The sequence below is a fragment of the Pteropus vampyrus genome, unplaced genomic scaffold (genome assembly GCF_000151845.1).
Source record: "Pteropus vampyrus isolate Shadow unplaced genomic scaffold, Pvam_2.0 Scaffold528, whole genome shotgun sequence".
NCBI classification, from domain to species: Eukaryota; Metazoa; Chordata; class Mammalia; order Chiroptera; family Pteropodidae; genus Pteropus; species Pteropus vampyrus.
The window spans coordinates 165,381-181,550 of record NW_011889309.1 but is presented as its reverse complement, the minus strand read 5'-3'; the positions used below and the strand labels follow the sequence as shown (position 1 = coordinate 181,550).

At 42.5% G+C, this 16,170-nt stretch overlaps 1 protein-coding gene across 1 annotated transcript in view; it reads left to right on the top strand.

Annotated features, from left to right (window-relative positions):
• UBASH3B (ubiquitin associated and SH3 domain containing B) overlaps positions 1-16,170 on the top strand; it is a 133,604-nt gene that overhangs the window by 93,953 nt on the left and 23,481 nt on the right. Inside the window, exons 2-6 of the mRNA XM_011383579.2 lie at positions 6,498-6,551; positions 7,368-7,554; positions 8,941-9,139; positions 12,418-12,587; positions 15,513-15,721. Of these exons, the coding sequence (XP_011381881.1) occupies positions 6,498-6,551; positions 7,368-7,554; positions 8,941-9,139; positions 12,418-12,587; positions 15,513-15,721 (819 nt within the window). The remainder of the gene's footprint in view (positions 1-6,497; positions 6,552-7,367; positions 7,555-8,940; positions 9,140-12,417; positions 12,588-15,512; positions 15,722-16,170) is intronic.

Here is a 16,170-nt window from a genome sequence, read left to right as displayed (position 1 = left end):
GCATTACAAGATAGCATCTGTTTTTCAAATAAACCCTAAAAGAATCCCAAAATTTTGCTTAGTAGCACCAGTAGCTTCTCTATATGACTGGACTTGCCAACCAGGAAAAATAGAAGTCGGGTTCTACCTAAGTCTGCCCATTCTCCAGTTGAGAGCAGATCTCAGGAAAAGAATGAGATAGCTGATTAATTAGGTCATCTTTTAATTGAATTCACAGTATTAGATGTGGAAAACTTAACAACTGGTATCCTTGAGGTTGAGAACATTTTTAAAAGTTCTACAGTTAGCATTAAATGTTTCTAAAATTTGAAATTGTCTTAGCTACATGAAGGAAATATACCACTTAATTTTAGTTGCATAGAAAGCTTCATCCACTTGAAGGATGAAGACCCCTTGTCTTCTCTTTTCCTACACAAATAAGACCTTGGTCACAGAGAACCAATGCACAGGGCAGATAGGATCCTGGGGCCACAATTAAGTATCTACCAGCCACCTAAAGTCAAGGACAGAACAATGTCAGTAATTGGAAAGCTCAACAAATTAGTTTTCAACTTACTTGAATTAAGGTCTTACTACTTTGAAGGAATATATTTCCATTTCTGTTATATATATTTTACCTATTATTTTTTTACATACAGTTTTAGATACTTGAGTTTTGTCAAGTGCAATAAAATAGGGAATGAACTGTCTTCTGAAGGCACATGAGAGATGTGTTATCCTCGAGAGCCTGGCAGTCTGGGTTAACCTATTTGCCTGAGCCAGAGATTGCTTGAATATTTGCTGACCTCAATATTGACTGAATTGCGAGCTGAAGGGATTTCTTAGACAGGAAATAGAGCTCACTGGATAACTCAAAAGAAATGCCTGTCTTACAAGCAGAGACAAAAAATCAAAGTCAAGCTAATAGAAAACTTTAGGAACATAGTACCCCACAACCAGACCAGGTATCTATTAATGATACTTGATTTAGCCGTTATCCCAGACCCCCCTGAGCTCATCACCCACTACCATCCCAACCCAAACTTGTCTCTACTCCTGCATTCTCACTCAGGGATGCCCCAACCATCCACAAAGACATTTAAGCTACAATTCTCATCAGTTTCCAAGATTCATCCAATCAATAATCCAAACATCCTTCCCAACATTCCATCCTCATTATATTTCAACCTCTCACCGTCCCCCTTCTGATATTAACAGTATTTCTAAATATTCTTTGGCATAGTAATGGTCTCCTTTAAGTCTATCCTTCACATGCAAATCTGACCGCACTTTTCTGACTTACCATCCTTCATTGTTTCCCTCTGCATGAGGGAGATCCAAGCTTTCTAAAATGGCATAAAGACCTTTGTGAGCTGTCCCTTGCCTACCTTTTCAGCTTCATCTTTACTTTCTTCCAAATTTACCATTTTTGCTCCAGCATCACCAATCCTACTTTCATGCACACACAATGCTCTCTCTTGCCTTCATATATGAGCTCTTGCCACGCTCTTCACTTCAAATGCCCTTCTCTCTTCCTTTCCTTCTCTAACCAGCTCTTACTCTACTTTTAAGATCCAGATCAAGCACCATTTCTTCTAGGACAGAATCCTAAGCTTTCTCAGTTCACAGCATCCTTAATATCTCAGTAATTTTTACATAGAGCCTATAGGCCAACATAAATACCTAATAGTTAAGTTCATTTACTAGTTAGATCCAAACAACTTAATAAGTATTTATCTCCAGACAACTTAAGAGCCATGTGAAAAAAAAATGCACAAAATGGAAAAAAAAATAATATTTTATTTAATTCTTAAATAACCACAACTACTTACTAATGAGATGTGTGTGTCTTTTGGGCACTGTACAACTATTGAATCAGGTTGGACACTGCCACTCATATTTCCTATTCCACACTGGTTTTCACTGGGCACTTGCTTTTTATTACAGCCAATTCCAAAAACCCAGCTTCACAATGATATCACAACAGGAGGAATATAGCACAATCTAATATTGAAACTATAATTACCTTGAACTAGTATCTTATGGCAGCGGTCCCCAAACTTTCTGGCACCAGGGACTGGTGCTCCTATGAGAATCTAGTGCCTGACCTGAGGGGGAGCTGAGGCGGTGATGTTAGTGCTAGGGAGCAGTCTCAAATAAAGATGAAGATTTGCTCAATCATCCACCCCTCACCTCCTGCTGTGTGGCCCTGTTACTAACAAGCCATGGACGGTACTGATCCACAGCCCAGGGTTTGGGGACCTCCGGCTTATGGGGTGTAAAATAGATGATGAATGTTGCTATGTTTGCCTCAAACTTTTAAATTATCCCATGGCACCTCTTTGAGTTTACTGTGGCCTCCTGACCTAGAGTGGCTTTATGTACAATTTGAGAACCTCAGCCCCAGAAACTCCTTCTTATTGAGTTAGTACCCATATTCTGAGCTGCCTTAGCACACTGCACATCTCTATCATGGCTACTGCCATAATGCATTGTAAGAAGCTGCTTGTGTGTCTGTTTCTTTCTCTAAGACTATGACCTTTATAAGAGCAAGGACCATTCTTTCCTCTTCTTTTGTATACCCAGTGATAACACAGTGCCTGACATACATCTGGTGTTCAGCTGAGAAGAACTGAACTACTGAGAGAGTCAGACCCCAGTAGTAGATCCCAAAGAACCATGGCGGCTGCAAAAGAAATCATCCTAATTCTAGTCAAGCTCAAAACCTGTGGCTCTGAGAGGGAGCGAGAATTCTTCTGGATCTGGACATGGGACCTACTTGAATCTACTTAGTCAGGCCTGAGTCCAGACAGGGAATCTGAGGCTATTTTCTCTGAAAAGTTACCAACAAGTCAAATTTTAGATCAGAAAGCTATAGTCAATCCATTTTTTATTTTCATTTGGTTTCCTAGATGAGTTCCTTGTGAGGAGAAGGGGAAAAAGAGAAATGGAAAGGAGAAAAGGAGGGAAGGAGTAAGGTGGAAAGGGAGAAAGAAAGAAGAAAAGAGGTGGAGAGAGGAAAGAAGGAAGGAAGGAAGGAAGGAAGGAAGGAAGGAAGGAAGGAAGGAAGGAAGGAAGGAAAGAAGAAATGCTTCTTTTTTCACATAAAGTGGAAAGGGAATTTTCCTTTCCAAACTTCCTTTAAAGTCATGAGGGTACCTCTGTGCCCCTGGTGGTTGGGCAATCATAGCCTTGGGGCCAGACTAACCTTGAACTGGGTGCACACAGTGGAGGAGCCCCAGCCATCCAAGCTGGAGGAAGAAATGCCATCAGTGGGTGCTGCTTGTTCCTCCCAGTTTGGCTCATTCCCTCACAGCTGCTTGCCTGATTTTTTGATGAGCCATTACTTTTATCTGATTTGTGCTGTTCTTCCCTATCATTAGCAGTGCATGAGAATTTGCATTTTTTTTTCATATCCTGCTAAGAATAAACCCTAGAAATAATTGGGAAGCTTAGGCAGGACCAGGATCAGAAGTCAAATTTATGTTTTCACATGAGAGATGTTCTCACATCAGCAGTTCATATGTCTCACTGACTCTAACTACAGAGGTCCCATCTAAATAATTAGTTGCTATAACTCAGTGGCTCTACTACTCACCTTTGGGTTTAAAGGGCTATACCCCCTTTACCTGCTCAAGGTTTCCAGCTGTCTTTGCCAACTTCTGATTCACTCTGAAGTAGCAGATGTTCAGGCTCAGCCTGGTATTCAGGGTCCACCCTGCGTACCCCACTGCCCTTGGCATTGGACCCATGGGATGGACAGGAGGTGGGAGCTCTACGGCAACAGTCTTTCTTCAACAGGGTGGAGAGTGGGAAATGTGTTCTGTTGCTGCCTGTGTTTAGTTTGTTCTGTGGATAGAGTTCTGGGAGCAAACGCAGCCCAAATCATCGTTGGCCTGACGGCAAGTGAAGGAGCAGCAGAGCTGGGCCCATGGCTCATTAGGGAAGCCAGGATTTTAGTTTTCCTGCGACCTCTTGCCTAGAGACTCACACAACTCTATTTTAGATCGTTGACTACTTTCTAGAAACTTGAAAAACAAAAACAGCTTTATAGCACATTACTGCCAGGAAGTTCTTTCTAGTAACTAACTTGAGCCCTCTGTGTTATAGCTAAAGCTCATTTTATTTTGTCTAAACTTTACGAGAGAAGGAACATCGGATACAATGACCTTCCATAAAATAGAAGACCTCTCAGATTTGTCTTCTTCAGAAAGAAGAATTTGGTTTCTCTTAAACTTTTATCATAGCTTTACCACCCAAATCTTTCATTATCTTTCTCAATTTTATTTTTGAACCCTCTCCAAAACTTTCTTTTGAGTTACAGAGACCATGACTTAATTAGCTCTCACTTCCAGAGGATATTTACTACTAGTGCTTAAAGAAAAATAAGTTTCGGTAGGATGTATTTCATTGGAGGAAGGGCATAAAAAAAAAGAAATTAGATCCTTTATATAAATAGCACATTGTACCACAAATGAGTTTTCCTTTTCCCAATTGTTTCTGAAACAATGGGTCTTTTTTGATGAATTTAGTTCCTCAGAAATTCTAACTTCTAAAAGACTATGATTTGCATTCTTTTGTGGGTACATGGTTTCTGGGTCTGGAAAAAAGCAAGATGTGTGGTCTCTGATTGCCTAGTAAGCAGTAAAGGAAACAGGGCTGGCAATTTGACAGCAATTAAGCACCTTATCCAGGTGTGGGAATGTGGGGTAAATCTGTTTTCCAGCCTTTTCTGCAGCAGCTTCTGTTCCAAGGCATTCAGAGGACCTGTCTTACTTCTCCATAATTCCATCTTAACTCTAATCAGGCTGGTCATTTCTAATGCTGTTCTACTTAGCTGTACAAATTTCTTTATTTTGATCATTTGGCATTTGTGCTCAGATTTTTATGAGGGAAAGGAAGATATTTTACTTATCTTTGGGCTGTGGAACAGAGCTACAGAGGCTGGCCTTGAAGTTAGACTAAAGTCTGACCTTCACTCAGCCATCACCTTAGCCAGCTGCTTTGAGCACATTACTTTACTTTCTTCCTCTGCTTTTCCCTTGTATAAAGTGAAGAAGTTGGGTCACAGATGATCTCTGAGGTCCTTTCTGATTTAACCTTCCACAATTTTCATAGCATCAGTTTTTCTAATTGCTCTACAAAGGGACCAATAAAAGGAAAGAGGAGTTGGGTTCAGCAGCCAATCAGGAAAAGGAAGCTTTGAAAGAGTGTTGATTTAACTGGAATCCCCTTCCCTGTCATCTCTCTCCCAAGGGCCGGGAATCAATGTAAAGCAAAGGGGCCAGAATGATGGTGTATTGGTCGCCTCCCCCATGTCAGGCACTGTTCAGGGCTTCTTATATATGTACCTCACTATAGAGTACATGCAGTAGATGTCTTTCACCACCACAACCACCATACAACCCCCACCCATCCCTACCCAGAAGAGTCTAATTCTTTAGGTCTCACTTAAAGTGTCACTTCATTAGTGAAGCTTTCCCTGACCACTCAGCTTTGGTTAGATATCCCTGTCCTAGGTTTATTGTTCCCTGTGATTTCCCTTCATTGCACTGACCACAGATATAATTAAATAATTATCTGTACAATTAATGTTTTCGTGCCTGCTCAGCTGAAATCTCCATGAGGGCAGGTATCGTATAAGTCTTGCTTTTCATTGTATTCCTAGAGCCTATCACAGTGCTGACAAAATAATAGCAATTCGACAAGTATTTCTTGAATGAACATAAGCATAGGTACATGAATGCATGGATGAATAGCAAAGCTAGGTACAAACCTAGAACTCTCTGGCTCTTGGAGACCAGTCTGAAACTTCAGAAGTGCCCTACTATGCACTTGCACACAAGGACCTCACTGCCATAACCATCCTGAGATACCGCAGTGCTGTTAATAGGGCTTTGAGTTCTTTCTCCAGCAGTGGGAGTGACAGTAGCATTGCTCTGGCCACTTGTCCCCAAAGAGGTCTGTAAAATAGTTGGAGATCACGGATTCAGCCTGAGGCTGTTGGCAGTGATTGGAGGTGGCTGGGAGGAGACACTGAATTGAACCAAACCAAATGTCCTTGTGGGCATTTAGCCTCACTTTCTAACATGCTTTGCCAAGGGGCTGCAAAAAAAAAAAAAAAACGAAAAACAAAAACAAACAACAACAAAAAGCACAATGTTCTGTGGGGGATCTGGGTCAGTAAGAGTGACTGGATAAAAAGGAAGGAGAAAAACCTTCTCCTTGACAACTTTTAGGGAAGTAGAAATAAAACCCCAATATGGAACCTGCTGAAAATAGACTGCATGGGCTGTCAGGCTGAATGCAAATCCAGTGCTAATCACATGGAAATTAATTACAAGTTCTTTGTCCATATGCCTTGCTGTGACCCTTGGGGGGAAATCCTGCTGCAGGTGTCCCCCCTTCACCACTGAGGAGGCTTTGATGTTGCTTTCTTTGAATTCAATTCTTGCCACAGCAATAAGAAAAGCTAAAGCTAAAAATGCTAACAATAGAAATTTGATTTTTATTTCCAGACAAAAAGCCTTGGCATCCACAGGAGGAAGAAGTGTTCAGGCAGCATGTGACTGGTTGGTATAAAATAAATAAATTTAGAAAATAGCATATTATTAACTCTAAGTGTATGTGAATGAGCAGGGATGTGCAGCCTTTCAGTAATGGATTCTTGGAGGAAGGGGAGCGGAGAGAGATGAGTCAAAAGATCTTGTGACAAGCCCATTTATCAAGCCAATTGCCTCCTCTGCCCTGGCCCCAGGGCGTGCATCTCTTTAACACCAGTTAAAGAAATTTAAAGTATTTCCAAGATAGAGTCCCTATCATAGTATCTGCCCTCCCTTCAGGCACTTAAAGATACTCTTTAAGTGCGTGGATGGTGGGCAAACCAATTTAGTAAAAACCTACTTATGTTTCGGGATATCATCACCCAGGGTAGAGCCTACAAGTCAACCCTCCTGAAGCTTCCCTTGTCTTTTGGGGTACAGGGTTTAATCATAGACTGAACTGAAGGAACAGGCAAGGGTTGGAACTGTCCTGGTGGATTAGGAAAGGATTTGGAGTTTATTTAAGAATGCTTCCTGGATAGTGGCTTTAGTTTTGGTTTTGGGGAGGGGAGGTTGTTTGTTGTTGTTGTTGTTTTGGTTTGCTTGTTTTTATTTTTTAGGGAGTTGTAGGCTGCAATATGACAGGCAGAAAAGAAGTTAGTGTATCTGAGAGTTGGTTATATAGTGTGAGCTTCAAGGGGTAGATTTTTAAAGCGCAAAAGGGAAAACCTTTCTCCTTGTGGTGCCTGAGTGTGGAGCATCATAGGGTGGGTCTGTCTCTTCAAGTTCTTCTTTCCCTTCCATTATTCTCAAGTGAGGCCTGACTGGCTCTTTTCTCCCTTTCAGGTTATTCTCCCATGTGGGCGACCCCTTCCTGGATGACCCCCTGCCCCGGGAGTATGTGCTCTACCTCCGTCCCACTGGCCCCTTAGCACAGAAGCTCTCTGACTTTTGGCAACAGTCGAAGCAGATCTGCGGGAAGAATAAGGCACACAACATCTTCCCCCACATCACCCTCTGTCAATTCTTTATGGTGAGCTACAATCCCCCATCCCCTGACCTGGGGAGCCTGGTGCCCTGTATCTCCAACCAGCGCCCTGTGAGCAGGAGCCAAAGTCTAAAAGCCTGTCAGGAATTAGGCAGAAATAGTCATGGGCTCCTAGAGTTGGATAGGCCTTCAAGGAGTCAGTGAGGCTCATGGCTACTCACCCAGAACCTCTTTTTAATATCTGCCAAGGCCCAGACACATGCCAGGTTTGGTGTGGCATCATGATGACTGTGTGCTCCTCAGAACCCTAGCGACAAGCCTGACCCACTGAGTGATACACTGGTCTGGAAGGCACAGCAGGAATAGTTTCACTAACTTTGCTTCACCTTTGTATATTATCTGCCTTTCTACTCTTACAACAGGAAGGAGTAGGTATTAGAGAGCTGGGAATAAGAAATGTAATCTATAGACAGGGAAAGTGACTTCAGCCACATGGATGCCGTCCACAGATATTTGTCTCTTTGGATCTTTCTAGAGATGACAGATACCTTTCACCTGCCATAATTCCTAGTCCAGAATCCCAGCTATCACAAAGTTCATTTAATAACTAAATTAAATCCCCCTCACTATATGTAATATATTACTCTACTTTAGCTCTCTGTATAGATGGATAAGAATTGATTTATCCACATATATTTAAGACAAGACAGAATGCTAGCACTTTAAGAAAATATTTTATTTTAATATTTTAGGTTTTTTCCCCTAGAGATATATATTTCTCTCTCTCTCTCTCTCTCTCTCTCTTTCTCTCTCTCTCTCTCTCTGTAAAAAGATGTTCCTAACACCTTCTCTTGTACCATTCACTTTGAAAATTAAAATGATTATTATTTCCTCTTAGTCATCCTAGGATCTTTCTCAAAAGCTTTCAGAGTTTAGAGACACTCATTCTTTCTTCCAGTTCTCTAAAGAGGGTAGGAGGATGATGTCACAGTTTTCTGAGCTTCATTCTTCCCAGCCACATGGGGGTGGAAGTAGAGTCAACTTTTGATCATCTAAGAGGAATAGAAAAGGCACAGGTGATGTAAAACAGTAGAAAATACACAAGAATTCATCCTACTCTCCTGGTACATTCCTCCATTCTTTCTTTCTGCTGGACCAGACTTCCTGCATTCTGGCTAGGATAGAAGTGGCACATCAGAGCTGAGAGGGAGGGAAGATGTCAACCATGCCCCAGTTTAATTTACTAGTTGGATAATCTGTTTCCAGATAATTGGGAGTCTGCAGCTCTTCTTCTTCCTCACAGACAGAAGTGATGGCTTAGTAATTGCATCATCAGTCTCCAGCTCTGGGCAGAGGATGCCAAATGTTAAGTAGTAGCAGACATCTATCTCCCCTTGTCTCTGAATGTAGCCTCTTGCTTTCCCCTTCCAGTGTGAGGACAGCAAGGTGGATGCTCTAGGGGAAGCCCTGCAGACCACTGTCAGTCGCTGGAAATGTAAATTCTCAGCTCCCCTGCCCCTGGAGCTCTATACCTCCTCCAACTTTATCGGCCTCTTCGTAAAGGAAGACAGCGCAGAGGTCCTCAAGAAGTTTGCTGCCGACTTTGCTGCAGAGGCTGCATCTAAAACTGGTGAGCCAACACAGCTTCCAGGCCAGCCCTGGGTCCTGTTAACCAAAAAGTTGGGAAGAAAGGGGATAGGAAATTATTGTGGAAAGAGTGGGATGGAGTCAGGAGGTGGAGGGTCCTACAGAAATTGGCAGAACATGAAAATACAGCCATTTCCCTCCTGCAGCACCCCACACCTCTTTCCTCCCTCTCAGAAATATTGAACTACTAACTAGTCCTGCTAACTTTCCAGAGACAATATCCAGTGACTACTCCCTAACACAATGGCTGTTCCAAGTCGAAAGTATACAAACGATTGTTCCTCATTCAACTATAAATGTATCCAATAGTAGCACCACCATCTCCTCTCACTTCCGAATTAAAGAATCTTTCTTCCTCCCAAACTCCCTCTCAAGTAAGCATCTATCTAGGTCTCGCAGTTCACTCCTTGAGGACCTAGAGCTTTGCTCAGAGGGTAGCATAGCACAGAGAGTGAAGCAGAACCACTAAGTATCAAATAATAATAAAATCCACTGAGCCAAACTCCCTCCAACTTACTAAAACCATTTAGACAGGCCCCTAAGCCTCAGAAGTCATCCAAAAATGTCATCCCTTCAAGATGTCTCCTGCTCTTTTTATGGCATCTCTTAGTTCAAGCAACTGAAATTTCCCATCAAAGGAATTAGCTTAAAGGGATGCTCAGGATGTGTGTCGATTTAGAGACAGTGGTAGAGGCATGGAAAGAGGAAAAGAGGGATAAGTGGGTAAAGTTTCTCCTGTCTGACTAGAGGTGCAGGCAAGCTCACGTAGCTCAACATGAACTTTATCTTCAGGAAGAAAGACTAACAATGAGGTGAGGGGAGTCTCTGTTGGATTCCTGAAGAACACAATCACAATCAGCAGGTATATATTGGATACCTGCTATGTGTTTATCCATGAGGAATGCGACAAAAAGTAAGAAGTGGTTCCTCCTGGCCAGAGGCACAGTGGGGAAACCTGATTCAAGCACCATGTGCTAAGAGAGCTCTGAGAAGAGAGAGGCCATCATGAGATGAAGTGGTTCCACCTTCACAGAAGAAAGGACACTCACACTGGGATAATGTTGATCCCAGTGGAGGAAGGGCCCTGCAGGAGGGTGGGCCGCATGAGCACAGGCAGAAAGGAACAGGGGTGCAGAGGACAGTATGGAGGCCACCCTGACCAGAGTAGAGAGTGCAGAGGACAGTATGGAGGCCCGCCTGCCCAGAGCAGATGGTGTGAGCTGCACAACTCAATCTGAGTGATGGGGTGCAAAGCTGGAGGAGACCTGAGCTTGCCAACCCCACACTGCAGGGAGAGTCAGAGGCCAGAGAGGGAAAGACTTGAATGGAGCCACACATTTTGCCCCTTGGTCTCCTGACTTTTGGCCTATACCTCACCTGCCTTTGTTCCTTGCTGCTGTTTTTATGCCCAACTTGGGACATTTTGCTCTGAGTTTTTTACCAGAAAAGCCCCAAATAAGGCTTGGAACTCTAGGGAGTTCCATGTAATGAGGGCCCAGCATCACTGAACAGGGTCACAGTAAGATCTCTACTCTCAGGGGAACTCTAGGCTTTTAAGACATCTCCTCTACTTCGGGACTGGGGCCTCCTTACACCTCCTCCCCAGGAACTCCCTTTTCCCCAGGGACTAGTGTCTGCTTTATGACTTGGTGGAACCTGTCATTTCAGAGGAGCTTAATACTTTAGAAAAAGGGCATAATAGAGAGACAAACGATTTCCTCTTCCCATCCCTCAAACTCAGGGAAATGGCCCTTTCTTATCCCACAGCAGCTATTGTCAAAACCACTAAAACGCCCACAAGAACCAAAACTAATGTCCCACAAAAGCCAAACCCTTCACAAGTGAGTAAAGCAGGTCTTGGCCAGGACTGCAGCTGATTCTTAAAGAGCAAAATGAGTGAGAGGTAATCAGGCCCTTTCTTGCTTTCCTTGTAGGAAGGGGGAGAGTCAGTTCCTCTCCAGGAATCTGCTACCACTCTCTTAAGAACATGTCTGGCTGGCTTCTCAGCCCTCGTGCAGCCCCCTGGTGGTGATTTAGAGAACTGGGTAGCCCCACTATATGTAAATGGCCCAGTTCCTTGCAACCTAAAAGCATGCCTTCATGTCTTTGCCCTAGAACTTGTGCATAGAAATTCTAGAGTTTTTGGCATTCCCAGATTTCTTTAGAAGTAGATTTAGTGTCATCCTTCATCCAAGGTCCTTTAAGAAGATTCGTTCATGTGTATTCTTTTATTTAACAAACACAGAAACCCTATCACGTGCTGAGTACTAGGTACACAGCGTGAACAAGACACGAACAAGACAAGACAAGAACAAGACAGAAATTGTACTCAAAACCAAAAGATCCAACTTTTATTTCTATCTCTGTGTGATTTGAGCAAGACCCTTAATTTCTCAAAGTCCCAAAATTCCGCCTAGTTGCATCTTCTTCAGGGCCTAACTTAGACAGTAGATGAAATGTTCCTCCACTTAAAGACATACAAAAGAGAAGTAAAAGCCATTCCCTTGAGAAGGTAGGTTGGGTGGTTTTGTTTTATTTTCTAGGGTGTCTTAGAATAACAGTCTGTATTCTTAGCTAAGTTAATTTTGCCCCCCAAAGGACATTTGTCAGTGGCTGGAGTCATTTTTGGTTGTCACAACTTGGGAATGCTACAGGCATCCAGTGGAAGAGGCCAGAGATGCAGCTAAAGACCCCACAATGCGCAAAACAGCCCCACAACAAAGAATTATTTGACCCAAATGCTGTCGAGAAACCATGTTTAAAATTATTTTATTTTCTTTCATTTCCTCATCAGCGCCACCCGGAAGCTAAGAGACTTTATTTAAAAACAAAGGCAGTATAGCTCTGGGACTCACACGATTATAAAATTAGCTCTTTGTTTCTATATAAGTTAGTTCATCACTTTAGGCCTCAGTTTTTTCATCTGAATAGTGGGACTGGTGATAATGGAGTTGGGAGGAGGAGCAAACCAAAATGATTCCTTCTCAGCTAATCCATAGCACTTACAGATATGTGGCTCCTTACCTTTCAAATTGAAGGTCGATTCAGGATTTATTATCCACCACCATACCCCCTACCCCGCTCCCACACCTTCCCTGCACACCTTTATTCTGCTGCTGTGAAGGAGAGAAACAGCTTTGTCTGACCGCAGGACTCTCTCCTTTGTTATTTGGGAAGCAGAATTCTATGTTCTTCCTTAAATTTCCACCATTGCTATGATTACCACTTTGTAATAACAGACTGTTTCCTTCCTTTTTCCAGAAGTACATGTGGAACCTCATAAGAAGCAGCTGCATGTGACCCTGGCTTACCACTTCCAAGCTAGCCACCTACCAACCCTAGAGAAACTAGCTCAGAGTATTGATGTCAAACTAGGGTGTGACTGGGTGGCTACCATATTCTCTCGGGATATCCGATTTGCTAACCATGAGGTAATGGCTCACTGTGGCTCCTGACGCTACCAGCAGTGCAGGGGTGCAATCAGAACCAGGAGCGCTTTTGCTGCTCGGTGTCGCAGGGTGATGGGTACCAAATGAAGGCAATGAAACGAGCACCAGACAAGGAGTCATTTGGCCCAGGCTTTTGTCTAGGTTCTGCCAGACTCACTAGGAAGCTTTGAGCTTGCATCCCTCCTCTCTGGGTGCCAAGTAGCTCATCTGTGTAATATTCTCATTGTTCTGTCTTCCCTGCCAACCTTATTGGAATGATATAGATATTGAATGGGAGAATAGATATGGGAGAAAAGTATGTTGGAAAAATTTTAAATATTATATTAATTCACAGTGTTAATAGATAAAACACATCATCCTGATCTTAGGTGAAGAGAAGAACACATATATACAAAAAAAATCTGTGAACATACAATCAACAGCTACTTGCTGACTATTTATGACATGCAAAGTACCATGGAACATAGGAGAATTTTAAATTATGATCCTATCTTCAAGGAGCTTTGAATCCAGTGAGGGAGAAAGAATAGACACACATGAAATTAAAGCACAGACCAAACATGGTGAGAATTTGTGTGTGTCACATGGGAGACATCAGTGGAAAATTTGAATCCCAATGCAGGTGGAAAGTTGGCATGATTCTGGCATCCTTGTTTTGAGGGAATCCATAGTACATTCCAGGAGAAGCATGTGCTATCTCTGAAAAATAATATAGTCCTTTTTCATTTCCAAAGGAGAAGCTGAGACAAAGTGATTAAGTGGCTGGTCCAAAGCTAAATAGCAATTCAGGACCACAGCTGAACCCAGAATCCAAGGATTCTGACCAGTAAGGATAGGAAATCCACCCAAAAAATCCTTCCATAGTTTAATGAAAAATTTGTTATCCAATTAACTACATTTATTTAACAATATTTGTATTTGTTTATCAGGTTCTGAACAGCAAAAGAACTGATTTTTTCTAGTTTAACATCTCTTTTAGATATTTTTTCAATGTGAAAAAAGTTAAAACCTCAGGGTCTATCAGGTAACCTCATCACTGATTTGGAAGTGTTGGGAAGAACTAACCTATGAACCCCAGGTCCAGGCCTAATGATCTGGCCTGTGAGTGTCAGGGACATGCAGCTTTCTCTGACTCTGCTGATGGGAATGTCATGTCCTTTTTCTGAGTCATTTGATGCAAGTTTCTGTGAAAACACTAGCAGAATGGGTTGATCTTACTTAAGAATTCTGATATTTCCTAGAATTGCTTAGGATGAGTCCTAAATATAACTGGAAAGGTGTGGCTGATTGGACTCCTTCCAAGGGCAAAGAAAAAGAAGTTAAGGGTTGTATGCAGCTGGACTCTGAAAAGTCACCTTTCTAAGAGAAGGAAGGTGAATTCAATGGAATTTTACAAGAAATATCTTCCAATCAACACTGCCCTCCAGTTAACTTAAAGGGTAATTGCTTTCCTGCCTGACCCACATTGGCACTGAGGGAAAGAGGCAGCAAGTGCCCGCATGAATTATTTTCTAAAAATAACTTGGCCTCTTTTATCTCTTATTTGTAAAAGCTCATTTATTACTGTTCCTTCTGATAAAGCTTTCCTTCTGAGGTCATTTGGCTTTTACCTGCACTCCCCTGCATATATAAACTTCTTCTTGCCTTCTTTCTTCTGTACCCAGGAGGCAAGTTTGATTGGTCGTTCCAGTAAGGTAATAGATGTCCAGAGAAGGAAAGTGGTTTAGGCAGGGACACTCAGCAGGTGATACATAGGAAAACTCCTAGGTCTCATCCCTCTGCTGTTTACATTCTCACTTGATTGGGACTTAGAAATGCCTGTTGGTACTTCATGTAATCTCTTGTATGTTAGAGATTACTTTGGGTCAAGCCAGTTTTATATGCCAAGCAATAGAAATCTAGAGGAAGGACGGAGTTATACAAAAAACATAAATTCTGGACTCTAGTACACATGGCTTCAAATCTTGGCTCCATGCCTTTAACAGTTGTTGATACACTTTTATAACTTCTATAACTCTCCAGTCCTTAGTTTTCTTATGTGTAAAATGGTGATAATATTTTGCTAGACTGTTGTGTATACCACAAAGAGTATATGGAAAAGCCTTAAGATAATACTCAGCACAGAGCGGGTGCAACAATAACAACAACAAAAAAATAATACAGCTATTATTGTTACTAAGAGTAAAAGGGCTTCAAAGGCAATGAAGGTCAGTTAGTTCAGTTCTTATAATCACATAGCAAACTTTGAGTTTAGTCCCTGTATAGGAAGGGAGGAAAAGCATACTTGAGATAGACTCAAGAATTCTTACAAGTAGATGCTAAACATTAAACAAAAGAAAAAATATAATGTAGTAAAATCCAGGCTTGTGTCCTGGTATCTGTCAAACTCGAGCTGACTTTTGCATCTACAAAAAGGGAAATACTTCATTCCCAAAGCTTTCCTACAGGATAGTCTCTCCAGCTGGCCCATCCATTACCCCCATGTGGAAGACTAGCTTTTCATGAGCTATATTTCAGGTGTCTATTATGGTGCCTACTCCAGTGATGGAGCAGGAGAAACTAAGTCCAACCCCATTTGTATAGCAGTTTACTGGAGAGCCTATGGGCTTTTAGACAGATGAATTTCTGAAAACCATATCTGAATCCTGAAGGGAAGCAAAGACATGCCTGAAGGAAAGTCTGTAACCATCCAGTAGCACCAAGCACATACCCACAATACTCTGAAAAGAGAAGAAATGCTTTCTGATCTAAATCTAAATCTACTCAGAGCCTGTAGCCCCAAGGGGTGCCTGTAAATGTCAACATCTGGACGTAGGCACTGTGAAAGCAGAACACACATCTGCCCTGGAGGCACTTGGAAAAACATGTCACATGTGGGCCTCTCTCATCCCTCTCTTCCTTTTTCAGACATTACAGGTGATCTACCCCTACACCCCACAGAATGACGATGAGCTGGAGCTGGTCCCTGGGGACTTCATCTTCATGTCTCCCATGGAGCAGACCAGCACCAGTGAGGGCTGGATCTATGGCACCTCCTTAACCACCGGCTGTTCTGGACTACTGCCTGAGAATTACATCACCAAGGCTGATGAATGTAGCACCTGGATATTTCATGGGTAAGCTGACTCAAAGTTCTTTGCCTGCTGTTTTTTGAAGAACATTGTGGATTTTCAGGAGGTGGCAGGGAAATGGACTTCATTCTAGACACACTGGGCAGTAATTACAGTAAATGGAGTCCATGGGGAAGAAAGTCTGTTAGTTCCAGATCTCCAATAAGGAACTGACTTGGGGCACAGGAAAAATGAGCAATGGATCGCTCCGTTTCACTCTGCCTGTCTCATTTGATGTAACTACCTGTCTGAGTTCCAGATCAAAGACTAAATCGGGGCTGCTTAGGGGTCCACCTCTTATGACTGAAGTGTGGGTCATCCCGGTGCTGAATTTTCATGGCTTTCAGGTTTCTGTCCACTTTGTCCTGGGTCGTTGCTCAGAGTGGTCTGACTCCCCACAGCAGCAAGGCAGTTTCCCCTACACCATCCAGATCAGTAATGAAAGGGTTTGCAAG